Source organism: Neoarius graeffei, chromosome 1, assembly GCF_027579695.1.
Source record: "Neoarius graeffei isolate fNeoGra1 chromosome 1, fNeoGra1.pri, whole genome shotgun sequence".
NCBI classification, from domain to species: Eukaryota; Metazoa; Chordata; class Actinopteri; order Siluriformes; family Ariidae; genus Neoarius; species Neoarius graeffei.
Genome location: NC_083569.1, coordinates 117,824,848 through 117,845,240, shown reverse-complemented (window position 1 = coordinate 117,845,240; position 20,393 = coordinate 117,824,848). Strand labels below are relative to the sequence as shown.

Here is a 20,393-nt window from a genome sequence, read left to right as displayed (position 1 = left end):
CTGTTCAATGCCAGTGATTGGACGGTGACGCGTTGCTCAGTTATGATATGAATTATAAATTATAATTATAGTAACCTGAAAGACGCGGAGGTACTCGGGCAGCACGGAGGCGAACTTGGCCGTGGTGTAGTTCAGAGCCTCGTGGTTGAGCTGCAGGGATTTCTGTACACTCCTCCACAGGATCACCACCAGCTCCAACAGACTCGCCATGACAGACGTGTCCTTCACCGACAGCACGTCCTCCAGCACCTACACACACACACACCTCGTTTTCACTGGTGCATAATTTTCATCTTCACATACCGTGATGTGAGATTTATACTGTATGCTAAACGGAGAGATGTAAGTACCGAGTTGTTCTCCTTGTTGCTGCAGACAGACTCGTCCGGGTTTTCTCCCGTCTTCTGGATGCAGGCGTTCAAACATTTACGGATCATCAGCATCAGTTTCACTACATCAACAACAGACATAAACAAACAAACAAACAAGAAAATCAAGTATATTCCGCACGTTTGTGGGTTTTTTTAACGTCACAGTCATCTCTCTCTCTCTCACACACACACACCTATGTTGGTGGGTGCGGTGTACAGGTAGGCGTAGCGGTAGAACTTGCGTGCGGCTCCGCCGTTCATCTGGATCATTGAGACGCAGCGCTCGCACCACACGGCCTCGGGCTGAGCGAGAGGGAAGAAGGAGCTGAAGAGCAGGTTCACGATCCGCTTCGACACACACACCGAGTCCAGCTCCAAACGCACCAGCAGGTGCTCCATCGAACACACCTTCCAGAACTGAACAGAGAAACAAACACACACACATTCACTACATACGACACACAGTGGTGCTTGGAAGTCTGTGAACCTTTTAGAATTTTCCATATTTCTGCATAAATATGACCTCAAACAACATCAGATTTTCACACAAGTCCTAAAAGTAAATAAAGAGAACCCAGTTAAACAAATGAGACAAAAATATTATACTGGGTCATTTATTTATTGAGGAAAATGATCCAATATTACATAACTGTGAGTGGCGAAAGTATGTGAACCTCTCGGATTAGCAGTTAATTTGAAGGTGAAATTAGAGTCAGGTGTTTTCAATCAATGGGATGACAATCAGGTGTGAGTGGGCACCCTGTTTTATTTAAAGAACAGGGATCTATCAAAGTCTGATCTTCACAACATGTTTGTGGAACTGTATCATGGCACAAACAAAGGAGATTTCTGAGGACCTCAGAAAAAGTGTTGTTGATGCTCATCAGGCTGGAAAAGGTTACAAAACCAACCCTAAAGAGTTTGGACTCCACCAATCCACAGTCAGACAGATTGTGTACAAATGGAGGAAATTCAAGACCATTGTTACCCTCCTCAGGAGTGGTCGACCAACAAAGATCACTCCAACAGCAAGGTGTGTAATAGTCGGCGAGGTCACAAAGGAACCCAGGGTAACTTCTAAGCAACTGAAGGCCTCTCTCACATTGGCTAATGTTACTGTTCATGAGCCTACCATCAGGAGAACACTGAACAACAATGGTGTGCATGGCAGGGTTGCAAGGAGAAAGCCACTGCTCTCCAAAAAGGACATTGCTGCTCGTCTGCAGTTTGACAAGCCAGAAGGCTATTGGAAAAATGTTTTGTGGATGGATGAGACCAAAATAGAACTTTTTGGTTTAAATGAGAAGCGTTATGTTTGGAGAAAGGAAAACACTGCATTCCAGCATAAGAACCTTATCCCATCTGTGAAACATGGTGGTGGTAGTATCATGGTTTGGGCCTGTTTCGCTGCATCTGGGCCAGGACGGCTTGCCATCATTGATGGAACAATGAATTCTGAATTATACCAGCAAATTCTAAAGGAAAATGTCAGGACATCTGTTCATGAACTGAATCTCAAGAGAAGGTGGGTCATGCAGCAAGACAGCGACCCTAAGCACACAAGTCGTTCTACCAAAGAATGGTTAAAGAAGAATAAAGTTAATGTTCTGGAATGGCCAAGTCAACGTCCTGACCTTAATCCAATCGAAATGTTGTGGAAGGACCTGAAGCGAGCAGTTCATGTGAGGAAACCCACCAACATCCCAGAGTTGAAGCTGTTCTGTATGGAGGAATGGGCTAAAATTCCTCCAAGCCGGTGTGCAGGACTGATCAACAGTTACCGCAAACGTTGAGTTGCAGTTATTGCTGCACAAGGGGGTCACACCAGATACTGAAAGCAAAGGTTCACATACTTTTGCCACTCACAGATATGTAATACTGGATCATTTTCCTCAATAAATAAATGAGCAAGTATAATATTTTTGTCTCATTTGTTTAACTGGGTTCTCTTTATCTACTTTTAGGACTTGTGTGAAAATCTGATGATGTTTTAGGTCATATTTATGCAGAAATACAGAAAATTCTAAAGGGTTCACAAACTTTCAAACACCACTGTATCTACTGTCTGTCTCTCTCTCTCACACACACCTTGGCTGCACGGACAGCTTTGATCTTGAGCAGCAGGTTGACGAAGGCCACGCGCACTTTCTCCGAGGTGTCATGGAGACTCAGCTTCAGCGCCGGGAGAAGCTTCTCCATCAGGGGGTGACTCATCCGGTTATCCAGAATCATCGACATGCACTACACACACAACCATCATCAGTGTGTTATGCATTATTCCATACATAATAATAATAATAATAATAATAATACAGGATACTGATAACATAGGATAAGGATAACATGTCTAGCTGACACACCGGAGTGGGAGAGGTGCAAGAAGAGACCTGTCAGTACAGACTTGAAGAAGGTGATCACCTTCATCAAGGAGAGAGCCAGGACATTCTCTACCAAAAGGCCAAACCCCAACCTTCTGCAAAATGCCAGGTGCATGGGGAAGAGGCTGCGGTTCCTGGAGGTGGGGCACACGACCCTCAACCCAGACATTGTTTTGTGGTCAACCGAGGATAAGAAAATAATCCTGGTTGAGCTGATGGTGCCTTGGTAGTGTAACGAACTCGATGCGAGCTGTCAACAAATCCTATAACTTGGTTCATGAAACGCGCTTACAAAATATTTTCACTGTGAATATTTATTGTGTAATGATGCAAAGTGAGAGAGAGTGAGAGAATAGCCCTTAGGGCAGAGTCTTTAGTCCAAACACTGCGTAAGCAGTATAACCAAAAACACGCACCGCCCGTGCGCTTTCCAAAAACAAAAACAATCCCGCCAGCAAAAATAGGGAAAAAAAAGGCGCGATCTCACCTCTTCAGATGTTGGTTTAAGTCCGACAATACATTCCTCAAAAAGGGCGTAGAAGAACAAAGTAATCCATCAACGTGTAGCATTCAATTTATTCCGGACCATTAAAGAATTCTGGAGGATATCAGAATGTTGGCGCACCGGCTTCCATCTACCCCCGTTCATTCCTCTCTCTCTCCATCTACCCCCGTTCATTCCTCTTTCCGCCTCTCTATTCAAAAAACGAGCACGTGATTTAAAGGGACTATAGCCATAGGCTAAGGACTGAGAAGGTATGTGCGTGTGACAGTGACAGGGTGAGTGACAGGGAAGAACCTTATAGACTTCCTAGGCTCATGCTCGCCCTGAATTTCTCTTAAAGTGAAGGCAGAAGAACGTTCAGCGCCTGGCCAGGCTTTCTATGTATTAATTTACATAGACGTTTTAATATGAAATATAAATAAAAGTGTCTTAGACAATAGATACTATTCTACGCTACTGATTAATAATCAAAACTTTATGTGGTTGATGCTACAGTAGGAGGGATGTGATGAGGTCCATGAGAGGAAGGCCTTGAAATACCAGTCCCTAGTTCAGGACGGCAGGCATGGCTGTTCCCTGATTGGCTGACTGCAGAGGTTTCCCCGCCAAATCAACCTGGCAGTTATCATCAGCTCTGGGCCTGGACGAAAGGAGCAAAAAACGAGCGGCTCGTAGGATGGGATGAAAAAGAAGAACACCAGGCCTTTCAGTGACGTAATTTGGGCTACACCCTGCATTTCTGAATTTGGGCTTTTTCTGTCGTGCTACAGGGTAATTTGGGCTTTTCTGCACGTGCAAAGTGCTGTTTTTCCCAGCGCTCTGTGTTTAAACCCGCTGCTGCTTTTTTAGCTACAAAGTTATGAATAAATAAAGAAACCTATTAATTATTTTTACCTTTATTGCAAAGTGTCTACAGCATTAATCCCTCTTGATGTACACGTACAGTGGCATGCAAAAGTTTGGGCACTCTTGCTGAAAATGTTTGTTACTGTGAAGAGTTAAGTGAGCAGAAGATGAACTGGTCACCAAAAGGCATAAAGGTAAAGACGACACATTTCTTTTCAGCGTTTTCTGCAAGATTTGTGTATTATTTTTGTTTTGGAGAGTGAAAAAAAGAAAAGGAACACCATGCGAAAGTTTGGCCACCCCAATACATTTGAGTTCTCAGGTAACTTTTCCCAAGGTTCCAGACCTTAATTAGCTTATTGAGCTGTGGCTTGTTCAAATTCTTCATTAGGAAAGGTCAGATGATATAGATTTCAAAGTTGTATAAATTCTCTGACTCCTCAAACTTGTCCTTAAAATCAACAGCCATGGTCCGTCGCATTCTGAATAATAAAATAATTGATGCTCACAAAGCAGGAGAAGGCTACAAGAACGTAGCAAAGTGTTTTCAGGTAGCTGTTTCCTCAGATTGTAATGTTATTAAGAAATGGCAGTTAACAGAAACAGCGGAGATCAAGGTGAGGTCTGGAAGATGAAGAAAACTTTCTGAAAGAACTGCTTGTTGGATTGCTAGAAAGGCAAATAAAAACCCGTTTGACTGCAAAAGACCTTCAGAAAGATTTAGCAGACCCTGGAGTGGTGGTACACTGTTCTACTATGCAGCGACACCTGAACAAATATGACCTTCATGGGAGAGTCATCAGAAGAAAACCGTTCCTGCGTCCTAGCCACAAAATTCAGCGTCTGAAGTTTGCAAATGAACATCTAAGCAAGCCTGATGCATTTTGGAAACAAGTCCTGTGGACTGATGAAATCAAAATAGAACTTTTTGGCCACAATGTGCAAAGGTATGTTTGGAGAAAAAAGGGTGCCGAATTCCAGGAAAAGAACACCTCTCCAACTCTGAAGCATGGGTGTGGATCGATCATGCTTTGGGGTTGTGTTGCAGCCAGTGGCACAGGGCACATTTCATTGGTCGAGGGAAGCATGGATTCGAATAAATACCAGCAAATTCTGGAAGCAAACATCACACCATCTGTAAAGAAGTTGAAGTTAAAAAGAGGATGGGTCCTACAGTACAATAAGACGATGATCCAAAACACACCTCAAAATCTACAATGGAATACTTCAAGAGGCCCAAGCTGAAGGTTTTGCCCTGGCCCTAAACATCATTGAAAATCTGTGGATAGATCTCAAAAGAGCAGTGCATGCAAGACAGCCCAAGAAACTTGTAGAACTGGAAGCCTTTTGCAAGGACGAATGTGTGAAAATCCCCCAGGTAAGAACTGAAAGATTATTAGCTGGCAACAAAAAGCGTTTACAAGCTGTGATACTTGCCAAAGGGGGTGTTACTAGGTACTGATCATGCAGGGTGTCCAAACTTTTGCTTCGGGCTCTTTTCCTTTTTTGTCATTTTGAAAATGTAAAAGATGAAAATAAAAAATTGTTTTTGCTTAAAATATAAAGGGAATGAGTCATCTTTAACTTTATGCCTTTTGGAGATCATTTCATCTTCAACTAGCTTCACTGTTCACAGTAACAGCAATTCTGACCAGGGGTGCACAAACTTTTATACCACTGTACATGACAAAGATAATTAGAATATAGTTAGTGAGTATTTAAAAGATGTGTTGGGGCCTAAGGAGAGCCTGGAGGAAAGGAGCCTGGGAATGAAAACGCAAGTTCTGCACTGCTGCCATCAAAGAGACGAACCTGTCGCAGACCTGCGACACAAAAGGTTTTCCAGTCTTTTACCTGATTTAAAATCATATGAAACTAGATATCAGAGAGATGTTGCAGCTGAGGTCAGATAATGTGGGATTTCGGGCTGTTTTTAAATGATACAGGAATTAGTCTGAGAATTTAGCACAATGGGGTAGTAAACATTCTGGCTCACATTCCAGTCCAGAAGGTGGCGGTAATGCACCTAAAGCCTCGGTCACAACCGGCCATACGTGCTCCTACGTCCGGTCTATGTGCAAAAAAACGCAAGAAACGCACGGAGGGCGTGCATGTGACGTGCTGATTTTCGAGCCGTAGACCGGCCGCAGAGATTCTTTGTCATGTCTCAAGCCTCGGTCGTACGTGCAGCGATTTGGGAAACGCCAAAAATCGCACTGCCAAAAAATCGTACGTCCGGTTGTGACCTAGGCTTCAAACAAACTCTATGGGTGCTAACGTTTTTTTCGGGTTGCAAGACAAACTTACGGCCAACGCGCGTCTTTCTCCATGAACAAAAAAAAAACGCAGCGATTTGGGAAACGCCAAAAATCGCACGGCCAAAAAATCGTACGTCCGGTTGTGACCTAGGCTTAAAAGCTGTTTGCCAACCGCCATAAAAGAATAAAAAAGACGAAAGCTTTACCTAATGCGGAAATCCCGCTCTGATCATTGGTGCGCGAGTCTCGCGCCTCTATGAAATCACAGCGTGCCGATCGCTGTTGATTGAGAATTCGTGCTCTGCCTGAGGCTTACGGCGAGTTCGACGAACCCGGAATAACATGGTGAGGATTTCGAGTCAATTACGAGAAATACATGCTAATTTCGGTGTTTTTAAAGACGAAAGTCAAGACACTGGGTTTTATGCAGCCAAGTTTACTTAATCAACATTTCGGGGTTTTTTTTTTAAACTTTTGGTAGCGTATTTTGGGCGCCTTTTTAATTTGGGCGCCTACGACGTTATCCGTCGCAGGTTTCGTGTAATTGAAAGGCCTGAACATGCCTCCTGCTGGATATGGAGTAGGTGGGAGGAGGAAAGATGGAAGGCAGGCGCAGATGGGCAGTGACCTGGCCACCGCTGCCTGGTTGAGGGCTGAAACACTCGGTGAAGGTTGTGCACCACCTGATGACACCCGCTCCTGGCTCAAGGCTACGGTTACCTTATAAGGTAACTGGAGAAAGCACCCCAACAGGTGGATATCACAAACTAAAGCATGATAACTATAGAGGAGAGTAATGTGACGTTTAACACCCATTTTACACATCAATAAAATAAAGCTATTCACATTTATTCTTAAGTTCCAATTTGATTCGATAAGTTATTTCTATAGACTAACGTATGTGTATAAACCAGACAATTTAAATAATGATTTAGACAATATTTAGAGTTGTGTATGTGAGTGTGTGAGACCATGAAGACGGCGCAGCGACAGTCGGGGCTGCTGGTGTCAGAGGCGAGGTCCAGCAGCTTCTTCAGCAGGTCAGTGATAATGGAGGAGGGCAGGAGCTCCCAACACCGAGACAACACTGAGCACGCTCCTAACACGGCTGCACAGCGCACCGAGGGGCTCACGTCCTCCAACAGGGCCTGCGCACACACACACACAGAGTGAGATTACATCACCGTACAGCACAGCATGGTGAACTCTGGACTCTGATTGGTCAGAAGAGGTTGATTCCATGACATTTCTGTAACAGCAGCTCTGAACACATTTACAGAGGAAGTCTCTAGTGTCAGAGGCCAAAGTGCAGCTTCCAGCTCTCCAACACCTCAGTCACAGGGCACACAGCGTTTAATTCTTATCCACTTACTGAGAGAGAGAGAGAGAGAGAGAGAGAGAGAAAAGGAGAAAAAATAAGGACAGAGGAAGACAGGGACAAGAAGAGTAAGAAGAACAGGAAGGAGATGCACAGAGAGGAGGAAGAAGAAAAGGAAGGAGAAAAAAGAGGAAGAAAAAGAGGAGATGGAAGAGGAAGGAAGATGAGGGAGAGGAAAAAGAAGAAGAGGGGGGAAGGAAGCAGAAGTAGAAGAAAAGGTGGGAAAAAGAAGGAGAGAGAGAGGGAGGAAGAAGAAGAGATGAGAGAAAGAAGGAGAGAGAGAGGGAGGAAGAAGAAGAGCCGAGAGAAAGGAGAGAGAGGGAGGAAGAAGAGCCGAGAGAAAGGAGAGAGAGGGAGGAAGAAGAGCCGAGAGAAAGGAGAGAGAGGAAGAAGAAGAGCCGAGAGAAAGGAGAGAGAGGAAGAAGAAGAGCCGAGAGAAAGGAGAGAGAGGAAGAAGAAGAGCCGAGAGAAAGGAGAGAGAGGAAGAAGAAGAGCCGAGAGAAAGGAGAGAGAGGAAGAAGAAGAGCCGAGAGAAAGGAGAGAGAGGAAGAAGAAGAGCCGAGAGAAAGGAGAGAGAGGAAGAAGAAGAGCCGAGAGAAAGGAGAGAGAGGAAGAAGAAGAGCCGAGAGAAAGGAGAGAGAGGAAGAAGAAGAGCCGAGAGAAAGGAGAGAGAGGAAGAAGAAGAGCCGAGAGAAAGGAGAGAGAGGAAGAAGAAGAGCCGAGAGAAAGGAGAGAGAGGAAGAAGAAGAGCCGAGAGAAAGGAGAGAGAGGAAGAAGAAGAGCCGAGAGAAAGGAGAGAGAGGAAGAAGAAGAGCCGAGAGAAAGGAGAGAGAGGAAGAAGAAGAGCCGAGAGAAAGGAGAGAGAGGAAGAAGAAGAGCCGAGAGAAAGGAGAGAGAGGAAGAAGAGCCGAGAGAAAGAAGAGGAGAGATGAAGAAGATCCGAGAGAAAGGAGAGAGAGGAAGAAGATCCGAGAGAAAGGAGAGGAGAGAGGAAGAAGAAGATCCGAGAGAAAGGAGAGGAGAGAGGAAGAAGAAGATCCGAGAGAAAGGAGAGGAGAGAGGAAGAAGAAGATCCGAGAGAAAGGAGAGGAGAGAGGAAGAAGAAGGGCCGAGAGAAAGAAGAGAGAGGAAGAAGAAGAGCTGAGAGAAAGGAGAGGAGAGATGAAGAAGATCCGAGAGAAAGGAGAGAGAGGAAGAAGATCCGAGAGAAAGGAGAGGAGAGAGGAAGAAGAAGATCCGAGAGAAAGGAGAGGAGAGAGGAAGAAGAAGATCCGAGAGAAAGGAGAGGAGAGAGGAAGAAGAAGATCCGAGAGAAAGGAGAGGAGAGAGGAAGAAGAAGGGCCGAGAGAAAGGAGAGAGGAAGCAGAGCCGAGAGAAAGGAGAGAGAGGAAGAAGATCCGAGAGAAAGGAGAGAGAGGAAGAAGATCCGAGAGAAAGGAGAGGAGAGAGGAAGAAGAAGATCCGAGAGAAAGGAGAGGAGAGAGGAAGAAGAAGATCCGAGAGAAAGGAGAGGAGAGAGGAAGAAGAAGATCCGAGAGAAAGGAGAGGAGAGAGGAAGAAGAAGGGCCGAGAGAAAGAAGAGAGGAAGCAGAGCCGAGAGAAAGGAGAGAGAGGAAGAAGATCCGAGAGAAAGGAGAGAGAGGAAGAAGATCCGAGAGAAAGGAGAGGAGAGAGGAAGAAGAAGATCCGAGAGAAAGGAGAGGAGAGAGGAAGAAGAAGATCCGAGAGAAAGGAGAGGAGAGAGGAAGAAGAAGATCCGAGAGAAAGGAGAGGAGAGAGGAAGAAGAAGGGCCGAGAGAAAGGAGAGGAGAGAGGAAGAAGAAGGGCCGAGAGAAAGAAGAGAGGAAGCAGAGCCGAGAGAAAGGAGAGGAGAGAGGAAGAAGAAGAGCCGAGAGAAAGGAGAGGAGAGAGGAAGAAGAAGAGCCGAGAGAAAGGAGAGGAGAGAGGAAGAAGAAGAGCCGAGAGAAAGGAGAGGAGAGAGGAAGAAGAAGAGCCGAGAGAAAGGAGAGGAGAGAGGAAGAAGAAGAGCCGAGAGAAAGGAGAGGAGAGAGGAAGAAGAAGAGCCGAGAGAAAGGAGAGAGGAAGAAGAAGAGCCGAGAGAAAGAAGAGAGAGGAAGAAGAAGAGCCGAGAGAAAGAAGAGAGAGGAAGAAGAAGAGCCGAGAGAAAGAAGAGAGAGGAAGAAGAAGAGCCGAGAGAAAGAAGAGAGAGGAAGAAGAGGAGCCGAGAGAAAGAAGAGAGAGGAAGAAGAGGAGCCGAGAGAAAGAAGAGAGAGGAAGAAGAGGAGCCGAGAGAAAGAAGAGAGAGGAAGAAGAGGAGCCGAGAGAAAGAAGAGAGAGGAAGAAGAGGAGCCGAGAGAAAGAAGAGAGAGGAAGAAGAAGAGCCGAGAGAAAGAAGAGAGAGGAAGAAGAAGAGCCGAGAGAAAGAAGAAGAGAGAAAGGAAGAAAAAGGGCCGAGAGAAAGGAGAGAGGAAGAAGAAGAGCCGAGAGAAAGGAGAGAGGAAGAAGAGCAGCCGAGAGAAAGGAGAGAGGAAGAAGAGCAGCCGAGAGAAAGAAGAGAGAGGAAGAAGAGCAGCCGAGAGAAAGAAGAGAGAGGAAGAAGAGCAGCCGAGAGAAAGAAGAGAGAGGAAGAAGAGCAGCCGAGAGAAAGAAGAGAGAGGAAGAAGAGCAGCCGAGAGAAAGAAGAGAGAGGAAGAAGAGCAGCCGAGAGAAAGAAGAGAGAGGAAGAAGAGCAGCCGAGAGAAAGAAGAGAGAGGAAGAAGAGCAGCCGAGAGAAAGAAGAGAGAGGAAGAAGAGCAGCCGAGAGAAAGAAGAGAGAGGAAGAAGAGCAGCCGAGAGAAAGAAGAGAGAGGAAGAAGAGCAGCCGAGAGAAAGAAGAGAGAGGAAGAAGAGCAGCCGAGAGAAAGAAGAGAGAGGAAGAAGAGGAGCCGAGAGAAAGAAGAGAGAGGAAGAAGAGGAGCCGAGAGAAAGAAGAGAGAGGAAGAAGAAGAGCCGAGAGAAAGAAGAGAGAGGAAGAAGAAGAGCCGAGAGAAAGAAGAGAGAGGAAGAAGAGGAGCCGAGAGAAAGAAGAGAGAGGAAGAAGAGGAGCCGAGAGAAAGAAGAGAGAGGAAGAAGAGGAGCCGAGAGAAAGAAGAGAGAGGAAGAAGAGCCGAGAGAAAGAAGAAGAGAGAAAGGAAGAAAAAGGGCTGAGAGAAAGAAGAAAGAGAGGGAGGAAGAAGAGCTGAGAGAAAGGGAGGAAGAAGAAGGGCTGAGAGAAAGAAGAGGAGAGAGAGGGTGGAAGAGGAAGAAGAAGGAGTAAATCCTTGAGGGCTGTGCTGTTCTAGGAGAATGATCAGTGCCAGTGTGGGAACAGTAACAGTCCTCCACATCACTGATTATTTCCCCTCAGCAGCAGCCCACGCAGTAATTTATCCGTTTCTCAAACACAGTACTCTGACTCCGAGTCACTGACAACATGATCAGACGCACACTCCACAGACAGGAAGTGATGTCATCAGTGAGGAGGGGAGGGGGAACAGAGAGTAAAACTCACGAAGAGCGTGTCGAGTTGTTTCTGCACCAGCTCATCCACTCTGTCGCTGCCCATGCTGGGGTCGTGGAGCGGGAATGCCTCGGTGAAGAGCAGGGTGGCGTTCGCTCGCACCTCCGCGTTCCCCGCCTGCACACACACACACACACACACAGTTACAGACACGTCACAGTGCAGTGGGTCACCGCTGAGCTTCGTCCATCATCCCACCTTCAGAGCTTTCCACAGGATGGGCAGGTAGAGGCGATGCAGCATCTCGTCCACACCCTGACGGAACTTCTGCTTGTGGAAATACGCCAGAATCTGCAGCACAGGAAGTGAGGTCATCACACGGGGACGGGGAAAACCATGCACTCCACACGATAACACAAAGCACAACAGAACAAGATCTGTTCTTTTTAAAAAAAAACCAGGCACGAATAAACGACTTACCACCACACCGCTCACAAAAATAAACAAGGACATTATTTAATAATATAAATAAATTACATAGAAAATTAAATAAACCAAAAAACATCAACAGGAAAATAAATAGATGAATAAATAGATTTAAAAAAAGCACATTTTTAAACTATTTAATCAAATAAATAAAACACTAAATAAGTAAAATAAATTAATTACTAAAAAAGTGTCAGTAAGGTAAAACAAATAATCATTCTTTTTAAAAAATATAACTCTTTAAAAAAATTATTTTAAGAAATAAATGATATTCAAAAACCTTATCACCAAAATAAATAAGTAAATAAATAAATAAAATTAACTTTTAAAAAAAACCTCAGTAATATATCCTTTTTTTGCAACCTTTCAGTAAAATAAACAAAAATTAAAAACTTTATTTAAAAAAAACTCACTAGTAAAATAAAACAAAAATAGACATTTTAAAAACTTGTACAGAAACAAACAAACAAAAACCCCTCACAGTGAAATAAGATAAATAAATAAACTGTGTTCCTGTAGTGAAATTTCTGAAACAACACAAAATTCAGAATTTGACCATAAAGCAATCAAATTTAATTATTTATTATATTTTTTTCCCCAGTTCATAATTCCTACAAATTTTATTTTGGAAATGCACCAATTTAACTCAAGGAATTATTTACACAGCAGTCGAATACAATACAACGAAATAAAATCCAGGTAGGAGTGTGTGTGTGTGTCCCACACCTGGCGCACTCTGGGCTGTACAGGTGAGGTTCGGTGCAGCAGGACAGCGTGCTGCATCAGGTCCTGGATACAGGACGCCTCGATCTCCTCCAGGAACGGACTGCTCGCCTTCCTCCACGCCCGGAAATAAATCTCAGCCACGTCTTCAGCCACGGCTCTGCGGAACGCACACATTTACACACACGTACGCATACTAACCCTGCTGTGTCGGTGCGCCAGTGTGTACAGCGCTCACACACTCACTTGGACAGAAACTGCAGCTGGTTCTTGATGGTCTCGTGGATCATCTTGATGAAAGCGACGTCCCATCCGAAGAGGAACACCAGAAAACGCTTCCCCTGGGAGACGGGGGACACACACACATACACCAAAATACATTTTAATGCACGCAATGGAAAATCTCAGTCAAGTCAGAAAACCAAGATGGACGCCGTTGTTGGCCGTAGGAGTTAAAAGCAGCATATAACGTAGTATTTTGCAGATATAAACACAACAGAAACACGTCCACAGAGAGACGGTGGACAGTATTGTGTGTACGACTGATTTAATGAGACATAAATAAGAGTGATGTGCTAATAAACAGGAGATTACTACAGATCTCACTTCCTGTTAATGCACAGAGCGGCCATCTTGGATTTAGAGGTCGGGGTTGGCGAGGTTCAGAAATCCAACTGTTACACCGTGTAATTATAATTTCCTGTACATGTTCACAGACACGCATGCCCCCCACACCCACCTCCTCCCGTCTGATGTGGTTGGTGCTGAGGAAGCACTGCAGCAGGTGGTCGGTGATGTACTGACCCCTCTCTGAGTCAAACTCCACACTGAGCAGCACGTCATGCAGAGAGTACAGACGGTTCAGCTCACTCACCTACAGAGAACACACACACACACACACACAGCCTTGTCTGTTTTACTCCTCACTTACCAAAATACACAGGTGTAATATATGTGTGCATCAGAGCGTGTGGTGTAGGGTGTGGTTCTTCTCAGTACAAGAAAACTCACACGGTTCATAACCACCGTGATGAGTGTTCACCATCGTTCACTCAGCATTAGATATGACACTAAAGTCAAAACAGCTCAAAAGAGGATGAGGAGAAGGAAGAAGAAGGAGGTGCAGGAGCAGGAAGAAGAGCCAGAGGAGGAGGTGCAGGAAGAAGGAGGAGGAGCAGGAAGCAGAAGGGGCAGGAAGCAGAAGAAGCAGAAAGAGGAGCAAGAAGCAGAAGAAGGAAGCAGAAGGAGGAGTAGGAGGAAGGAGGAGGAAGCAGAAGGAGGAGGAAGGAGGAGAAAACAGAAGAAAGCAGAAGGAGGAAGAGGAAGGAGGAGGAGAAAACAGAAGAAAGCAGAAGGAGGAAGAAGGAGGAAGCAGAAGGAGGAGCAGGAAGCAGAAGGAGAAAGAAGAAGGAGGAGGAGAAAACAGAAGAAAGCAGAAGGAGGAAGAAGGAGGAGGAAGAGGAAGGAGGATGAAGGAGGAAGCAGAAGGAGGAGAAAGGAGGAAAAAGCAGAAGGAGGAAGCAAAAGGAGGAGGAAGCAGAAGGAGGAGCAGAAGCAGCAAGAAGCAGAAAGAGGAGGAAGCGGAAGGAGGAAGAAGCAGAAGAAGGAAGCAGAAGGAGGAGGAGGAAGCAGAAGGAGGAACAGCAAGAAGCAGAAGCAGCAAGAAGCAGAAGGAGGAGCAGCAAGAAGCAGAAGAAGGAAGGAGGAGGAAACGGAAGGAGGAAGAAGCAGAAGGAGGAAGCGCAGCAAGAAGCAGAAAGGAGGAGGAAGCGGAAGGAGGAAGAAGGAGGAGTAAGAAGCAGGAGCAGCAAGAAGCAGAAGGAGGAAGCAGAAGGAGGAGCAGCAAGAAGCAGAAGGAGGAGGAAGAAGGAGGAAGCAGAAGGAGGAGGAAGTGGAAGGAGGAAGAAGCAGAAGGAGGAAGCAGAAGGAGGAGGAAGAAGCAGAAGAAGGAAGCAGGAGGAGGAGGAAGCAGAAGAAGGAGCAGGAAGCTGAAGGAGGAAGCAGGAGGAGGAGCAGCAAGAAGCAGAAAGCGGAAGGAGGAAGAAGCAGAAGGAGGAAGCAGAAGGAGGAAGCAGAAGGAATAGGAGGAAGCAGAAGGAGGAGGAGGCAGAAAAAGGAGGAGGAAGCAGAAGAAGGAGGAGGAAGCAGAAGGAGGAGGAAGTAGAATAAGGAAGCAGAAGGAGGAGGAGGAAGCAGAAGAAGGAGGAGGAACCAGAAGAAGGAAGCAGAAGGAGGAGGAGGAACCAGAAGAAGGAAGCAGAAAGCAGAAGGAGGAAGCAGAAGGAGGAGGAAGCAGAAGGAGGAGCAGCAAGAAGCAAGAGCAGCAAGAAGCAGAAGGAGGAGCAGCAAGAAGCAGAAGAAGGAGCAGCAAGAAGCAGGAGGGAGCAGAAGGAGGAGCAGCAAGGAAGAGGAGGAGCAAGAAGCAGAAGGAGGAGCAGGAAGCAGAAGGAGGAGGAGCAGGAGGAAGAAGCAGAAGCAGGAAGAACCCAAACTACTTGCTTATATGAACAGAGGATTTTCATGAAAATGTTGATGAAAGCTGGTGGATGGTCCCTCTAGTTTATCTATTCAGTGACAATTTATTACATTTTGGATCTCACACAGAGAGAGAGACAGACACACACACACACACACAGAGAGACAGACACACACACAGAGACACACACAGAGAGAGACAGACAGACACACACACACACAGACAGACACACACAGAGAGAGACAGACACACACACACAGAGACACACACAGAGAGAGACAGACACACACACACAGACAGACACACACAGAGAGACACACACAGAGAGAGACAGACACACAGAGACACACACAGAGACACACAGAGACACACACAGACACACACAGACACACACACACAGAGACACACACAGAGAGAGACAGACACACACACACAGAGAGAGACAGACACACACACACAGACACACACAGAGAGAGACAGACAGACACACACAGAGAGACACACACAGAGAGAGACAGACACACAGAGACACACACAGAGAGAGACAGACAGACACACACATACAGAGAGACAGACACACACACACAGACACACACGGAGACAGACACACAGAGAGACAGACACACACAGAGACACAGAGACTCACACAGAGAGACAGACACACACACAGAGACAGACACAGAGAGACAGACACACAGACACACGCAGAGAGACAGACACACACAGACACACGCAGAGAGACAGACACACACCGACACACGCAGAGAGACAGACACACACCGACACACGCAGAGAGACAGACACACACCGACACACGCAGAGAGACAGACACACACAGACACGCAGAGAGACAGACACACACAGACACGCAGAGAGACAGACACACACAGACACGCAGAGAGACAGACACACACAGACACGCAGAGAGACAGACACACACAGACACGCAGAGAGACAGACACACACAGACACGCAGAGAGACAGACACACACAGACACACACAGACACGCATAGAGACAGACACACACAGACACGCATAGAGACAGACACACACAGACACGCATAGAGACAGACACACACAGACACGCATAGAGACAGACACACACAGACACGCATAGAGACAGACACACACAGACACGCATAGAGACAGACACACACAGACACGCATAGAGACAGACACACACAGACACGCATAGAGACAGACACACACAGACACGCATAGAGACAGACACACACAGACACGCATAGAGACAGACACACACAGACACGCATAGAGACAGACACACACAGACACGCATAGAGACAGACACACACAGACACGCATAGAGACAGACACACACAGACACGCATAGAGTCAGACACACACACAGACACGCATAGAGTCAGACACACACACAGACACGCATAGAGTCAGACACACACACAGACACGCATAGAGTCAGACACACACACAGACACGCAGAGAGACAGACACACACACAGACACGCAGAGAGACAGACACACACACAGAGAGAGACAGACAGACACACACACAGAGACAGACAGACACACACACACAGAGACAGACAGACACACACACACAGAGACAGACAGACACACACACAGAGAGAGACAGACAGACACACACACAGAGACAGACAGACACACACACACAGAGACAGACAGACACACACACACAGAGACAGACAGACAGACACACACACAGACACACAGAGACAGACAGACACACACAGACACACAGAGACAGACAGACACACAGAGACAGACAGACACACAGAGACAGACAGACACACACACAGACACACAGAGACACACAGACACACAGAGACACACACACACACAGAGACAGACACACACACACACACACACAGAAACAGACACACACACACAGAGACAGACACACACGCAGAGAGACAGACACACACGCAGAGACAGACACACACAGACAGACACACAGACAGACACACACAGACAGACATGCAGAGAGACAGACACACAGACACATGCAGAGAGACAGACACATGCAGAGAGACAGACACATGCAGAGAGACAGACACATGCAGAGACAGACACACACACACACATGCAGAGACAGACACACACACACATGCAGAGACAGACACACACACACATGCAGAGACAGACACACACACACATGCAGAGACAGACACACACACACACACACATGCAGAGAGACAGACACACAGACAGACAGACACAGAGACAGACAGACACGCAGACAGACAGAACAGAGACAGACACACAGACACATGCAGAGACAGACACGCAGAGACAGACACACAGACACACGCAGACACACACACAGAGACAGACAGACACACAGAGACACACACACTACCGTTTTCTTGAGCATAACAGTGTTCTCCAAACAAGAGATGAACGCAGTCCAGCCGAGCTCCTCTTTCCCCTGTAAGCCCCGCCTCCACCAGCATTCAAACAGCCAATGAATGGCCTTCTGGAGTGGCACCTCTGACACAGGCAGACAACTCTCTACACCTAAACAACAACAACATCAGCACCACACCCAGCTGTTGAGAGTTAGAGTGTAATAAAGGTGTGATTACTGTTGAGTGTGAGAGCGCAGTCCAGCAGGTCGGAGTACACGTCTCCACTCTGGATCACATCCACACATGCCGTACACACCACCGTAACGCCGTCCAGCACCGCCATGGAGTGTTTCTGAGGCCACACACACATACACACGTTAATCTCTCACTTTATGATATTCTCGTGTTCATCGTGTGACGATCGAACACGACTCAGCGCCCTCCTGTGTGTGTGTGTGAGAGAGACACGCACCAGCTCAGCGGGAGGCTCCACCTCCATGTTGTCTCCGTCGTGGTCGTGGCGGCTGATCCAGCGCTCTGAGGGGTACAAGTGCAGGGTGTGTTTCAGTAACGCCGCCATTCTACCCCACAGCTCCAACCGCTGCTTCACCGGCAGCTCCTGAACCACCTCGGACAGGTCCACCGGGTCCGACACGTCTTTCTGAACACACACACCAGTATTAATACACACACAGGGGTCCTGTGCAGGATACCAGTGGAGGAATTACAGCATGTTCACCGCTACGTTTGCCCTCACTGTGTGAAACAGTGTTTCGCTGTGTGATTTTCATCTTGGGGCGGCACGGTGGTGTAGTGGTTAGCGCTGTCGCCTCACAGCAAGAAGGTCCGGGTTCGAGCCCCGTGGCCGGCGAGGGCCTTTCTGTGTGGAGTTTGCATGTTCTCCCCGTGTCCGCGTGGGTTTCCTCCGGGTGCTCCGGTTTCCCCCACAGTCCAAAGACATGCAGGTTAGGTTAACTGGTGACTCTAAATTGACCGTAGGTGTGAATGTGAGTGTGAATGGTTGTCTGTGTCTATGTGTCAGCCCTGTGATGACCTGGCAACTTGTCCAGGGTGTACCCCGCCTTTCGCCCGTAGTCAGCTGGGATAGGCTCCAGCTTGCCTGCGACCCTGTAGAACAGGATAAAGCGGCGAGAGATGATGAGATGAGATTTCCATCTTGTGTGTGAAATCACTCAACAAAAACAGCAGCATGAAAAACTGAAATAATGTCTGAATTAACTGCATGAGAAACCGCCCCGGTGTGTAAAGGGGCTCAGACTGGAGACACACGCGACCCGAGAGAGAGAGACTTCAGATACATACATGGAGTTTAATGAAGTGGAGAAAATCCTGCACTCGGTCCGGATGGACAGACTCCAGGAACTCCTTCCTCTTAGACATGATGGACTTATGGATATCTGAGAGTTGTTTTTTTTTTTTTTGGGGGGGGGAGCAGAGAAAGAAGGAGAGAAAGAGAAGGAGAGAGGGGGAGAGAAGGAGAGAAAAAGAGGGAGAGTGAAGCAGAGAGAGAGACAGGGGGAAGGAGAAAGAGAAGGAGAGGGGGATAGAAAGAGAGGGAGAAGCAGAGAAAGAGGGGGAGAGAGAGAAGGAGAGAGAGACAAGTAGAGAGAGCAGGAGAGAGACGGGGAAGGAGAGAGAGAAGGAGGGGGCAAGAGAGCGAAGCAGAGAGAGAGGGAAGGAGGAGAGAGAGCAAAGCAGAGAAAGAGGGAGGGAGAGAGAGAAGCAGAGAAAGAGAAGGAGAGGGAGCAAAGCAGAGAGAGGGAAGGAGGAGGAGAGAGAAGGAGAGGGAGAAGCAGAGAGAGAGAGCAAAGCAGAGAAAGAGAAGGAGAGAGAGGGAGCAAAGCAGAGAGAGACAGGGAAGGAGAGGGAGAAGCAGTGAGAGAGAGAGGAAGAGAGGGAGAAGCAGAGAGAGAGAGAAGGAAGGAGGAGGAGAGAGATGGAGAGGAGGAGAGGGAGAGAGGGAGAAATAACATGAATCTAATTGAATAAATAATTTAATGAGAGATTTCAATCAATGAAAAATTAATGCATTAAAAAGTGAATTTAATAATATTAATTATTTAATGGGTTTGTAATATAGAAATACAAAGGGTATAATAATAATAATAATAATAATAATAATAATAATAATAATGATGGTTTGAGTAAAACTTGCTTTGGACAAAACTAAATTATTACTTGAAATGACAGTGAAATAAAAAAACTTCATAAAGAGATTATAAAGACAATTAAAAGTTTATAAATATTTAAATACATTAAATTACAGCAGCAACAGGCAGTAATAACGTTATTATTAGCATTAGCATTATCAGTACGTTTAGGAGACGTTAATAATCTGATGAATATAACTGTACAAAACTCAAGGCGTTATTTAAAACAGTATAAAAACCTGTAAATAAAGTAAACAGCAATCTTTAAAGAGTAAATAAATAAAGTGATAAACAGGATCTACAGTAATGATGCTCGCAGCTCCATCAGCTAGCCAGAGAAGCTAATCACACAAACAGCGCGCTCGCGCACTCCACAAACACTAATTATAAACCTTAATAATGTTTTATTGTATATCAGAGTGAAGAGTTTATAATAAATTAAAGTGAATATTGTTGCTGTTGTTGTTTTGTTTACAAATAAACTCCTCTCACCTCACACTCCTTCCGCCTCGACGCTGCGCGCGCAAATTTCAACCTGCGTGATGACGCAATGACGCTTCTTCGTTTGCGTTTGGACGCGAAAAAAATGTCCACACCGCCATCTATCGGCCTCGACCGGGATTACAACATAATTCTTAATTTTTTTTTATAATAAGGTTTTATCTCAAATAAATATAATCAATTTCATAATCAGAATTAAAAGTCAGGAATAATTAACACGTGCTTCTTCATTATCTTCCCCAAACAAGGTAATTATCTCCGAGACTAATGAATGAATAATGAATGTGTATAACCACCTGATATCATCTTTGACCTATATAATATATTTCAGATTTTAATTTCATATAAACTATATGGCCAAATGTATGCATGCCTTCAAGAAAAGTTATTGATTAATTTTTAATTATTATTTTCAGACTTCAAAGAAAATATTTCCTTTGTATGCCTGCTTGTTGCTGTCGCTTTTATAAGAA

The 20,393-nt window shown here is 45.9% G+C and overlaps 1 protein-coding gene across 1 annotated transcript in view; it reads right to left on the bottom strand.

Annotated features, from left to right (window-relative positions):
* Positions 1 to 19,980, bottom strand: part of ncapg2 (non-SMC condensin II complex, subunit G2) — a 40,828-nt gene extending 20,848 nt beyond the window's left edge. Inside the window, exons 1-15 of the mRNA XM_060915615.1 lie at positions 19,912 to 19,980; positions 18,572 to 18,666; positions 17,721 to 17,909; positions 17,486 to 17,600; positions 17,260 to 17,417; positions 13,163 to 13,297; positions 12,670 to 12,764; positions 12,427 to 12,583; positions 11,473 to 11,565; positions 11,266 to 11,391; positions 7,330 to 7,506; positions 2,460 to 2,612; positions 566 to 788; positions 351 to 451; positions 76 to 249 (exon numbers count right to left, since the gene is read on the bottom strand). Of these exons, the coding sequence (XP_060771598.1) occupies positions 76 to 249; positions 351 to 451; positions 566 to 788; positions 2,460 to 2,612; positions 7,330 to 7,506; positions 11,266 to 11,391; positions 11,473 to 11,565; positions 12,427 to 12,583; positions 12,670 to 12,764; positions 13,163 to 13,297; positions 17,260 to 17,417; positions 17,486 to 17,600; positions 17,721 to 17,909; positions 18,572 to 18,649 (1,974 nt within the window). The 5' untranslated portion in view covers positions 18,650 to 18,666; positions 19,912 to 19,980. The remainder of the gene's footprint in view (positions 1 to 75; positions 250 to 350; positions 452 to 565; positions 789 to 2,459; positions 2,613 to 7,329; positions 7,507 to 11,265; positions 11,392 to 11,472; positions 11,566 to 12,426; positions 12,584 to 12,669; positions 12,765 to 13,162; positions 13,298 to 17,259; positions 17,418 to 17,485; positions 17,601 to 17,720; positions 17,910 to 18,571; positions 18,667 to 19,911) is intronic.
* Positions 19,981 to 20,393: the final 413 nt, after the last annotated feature.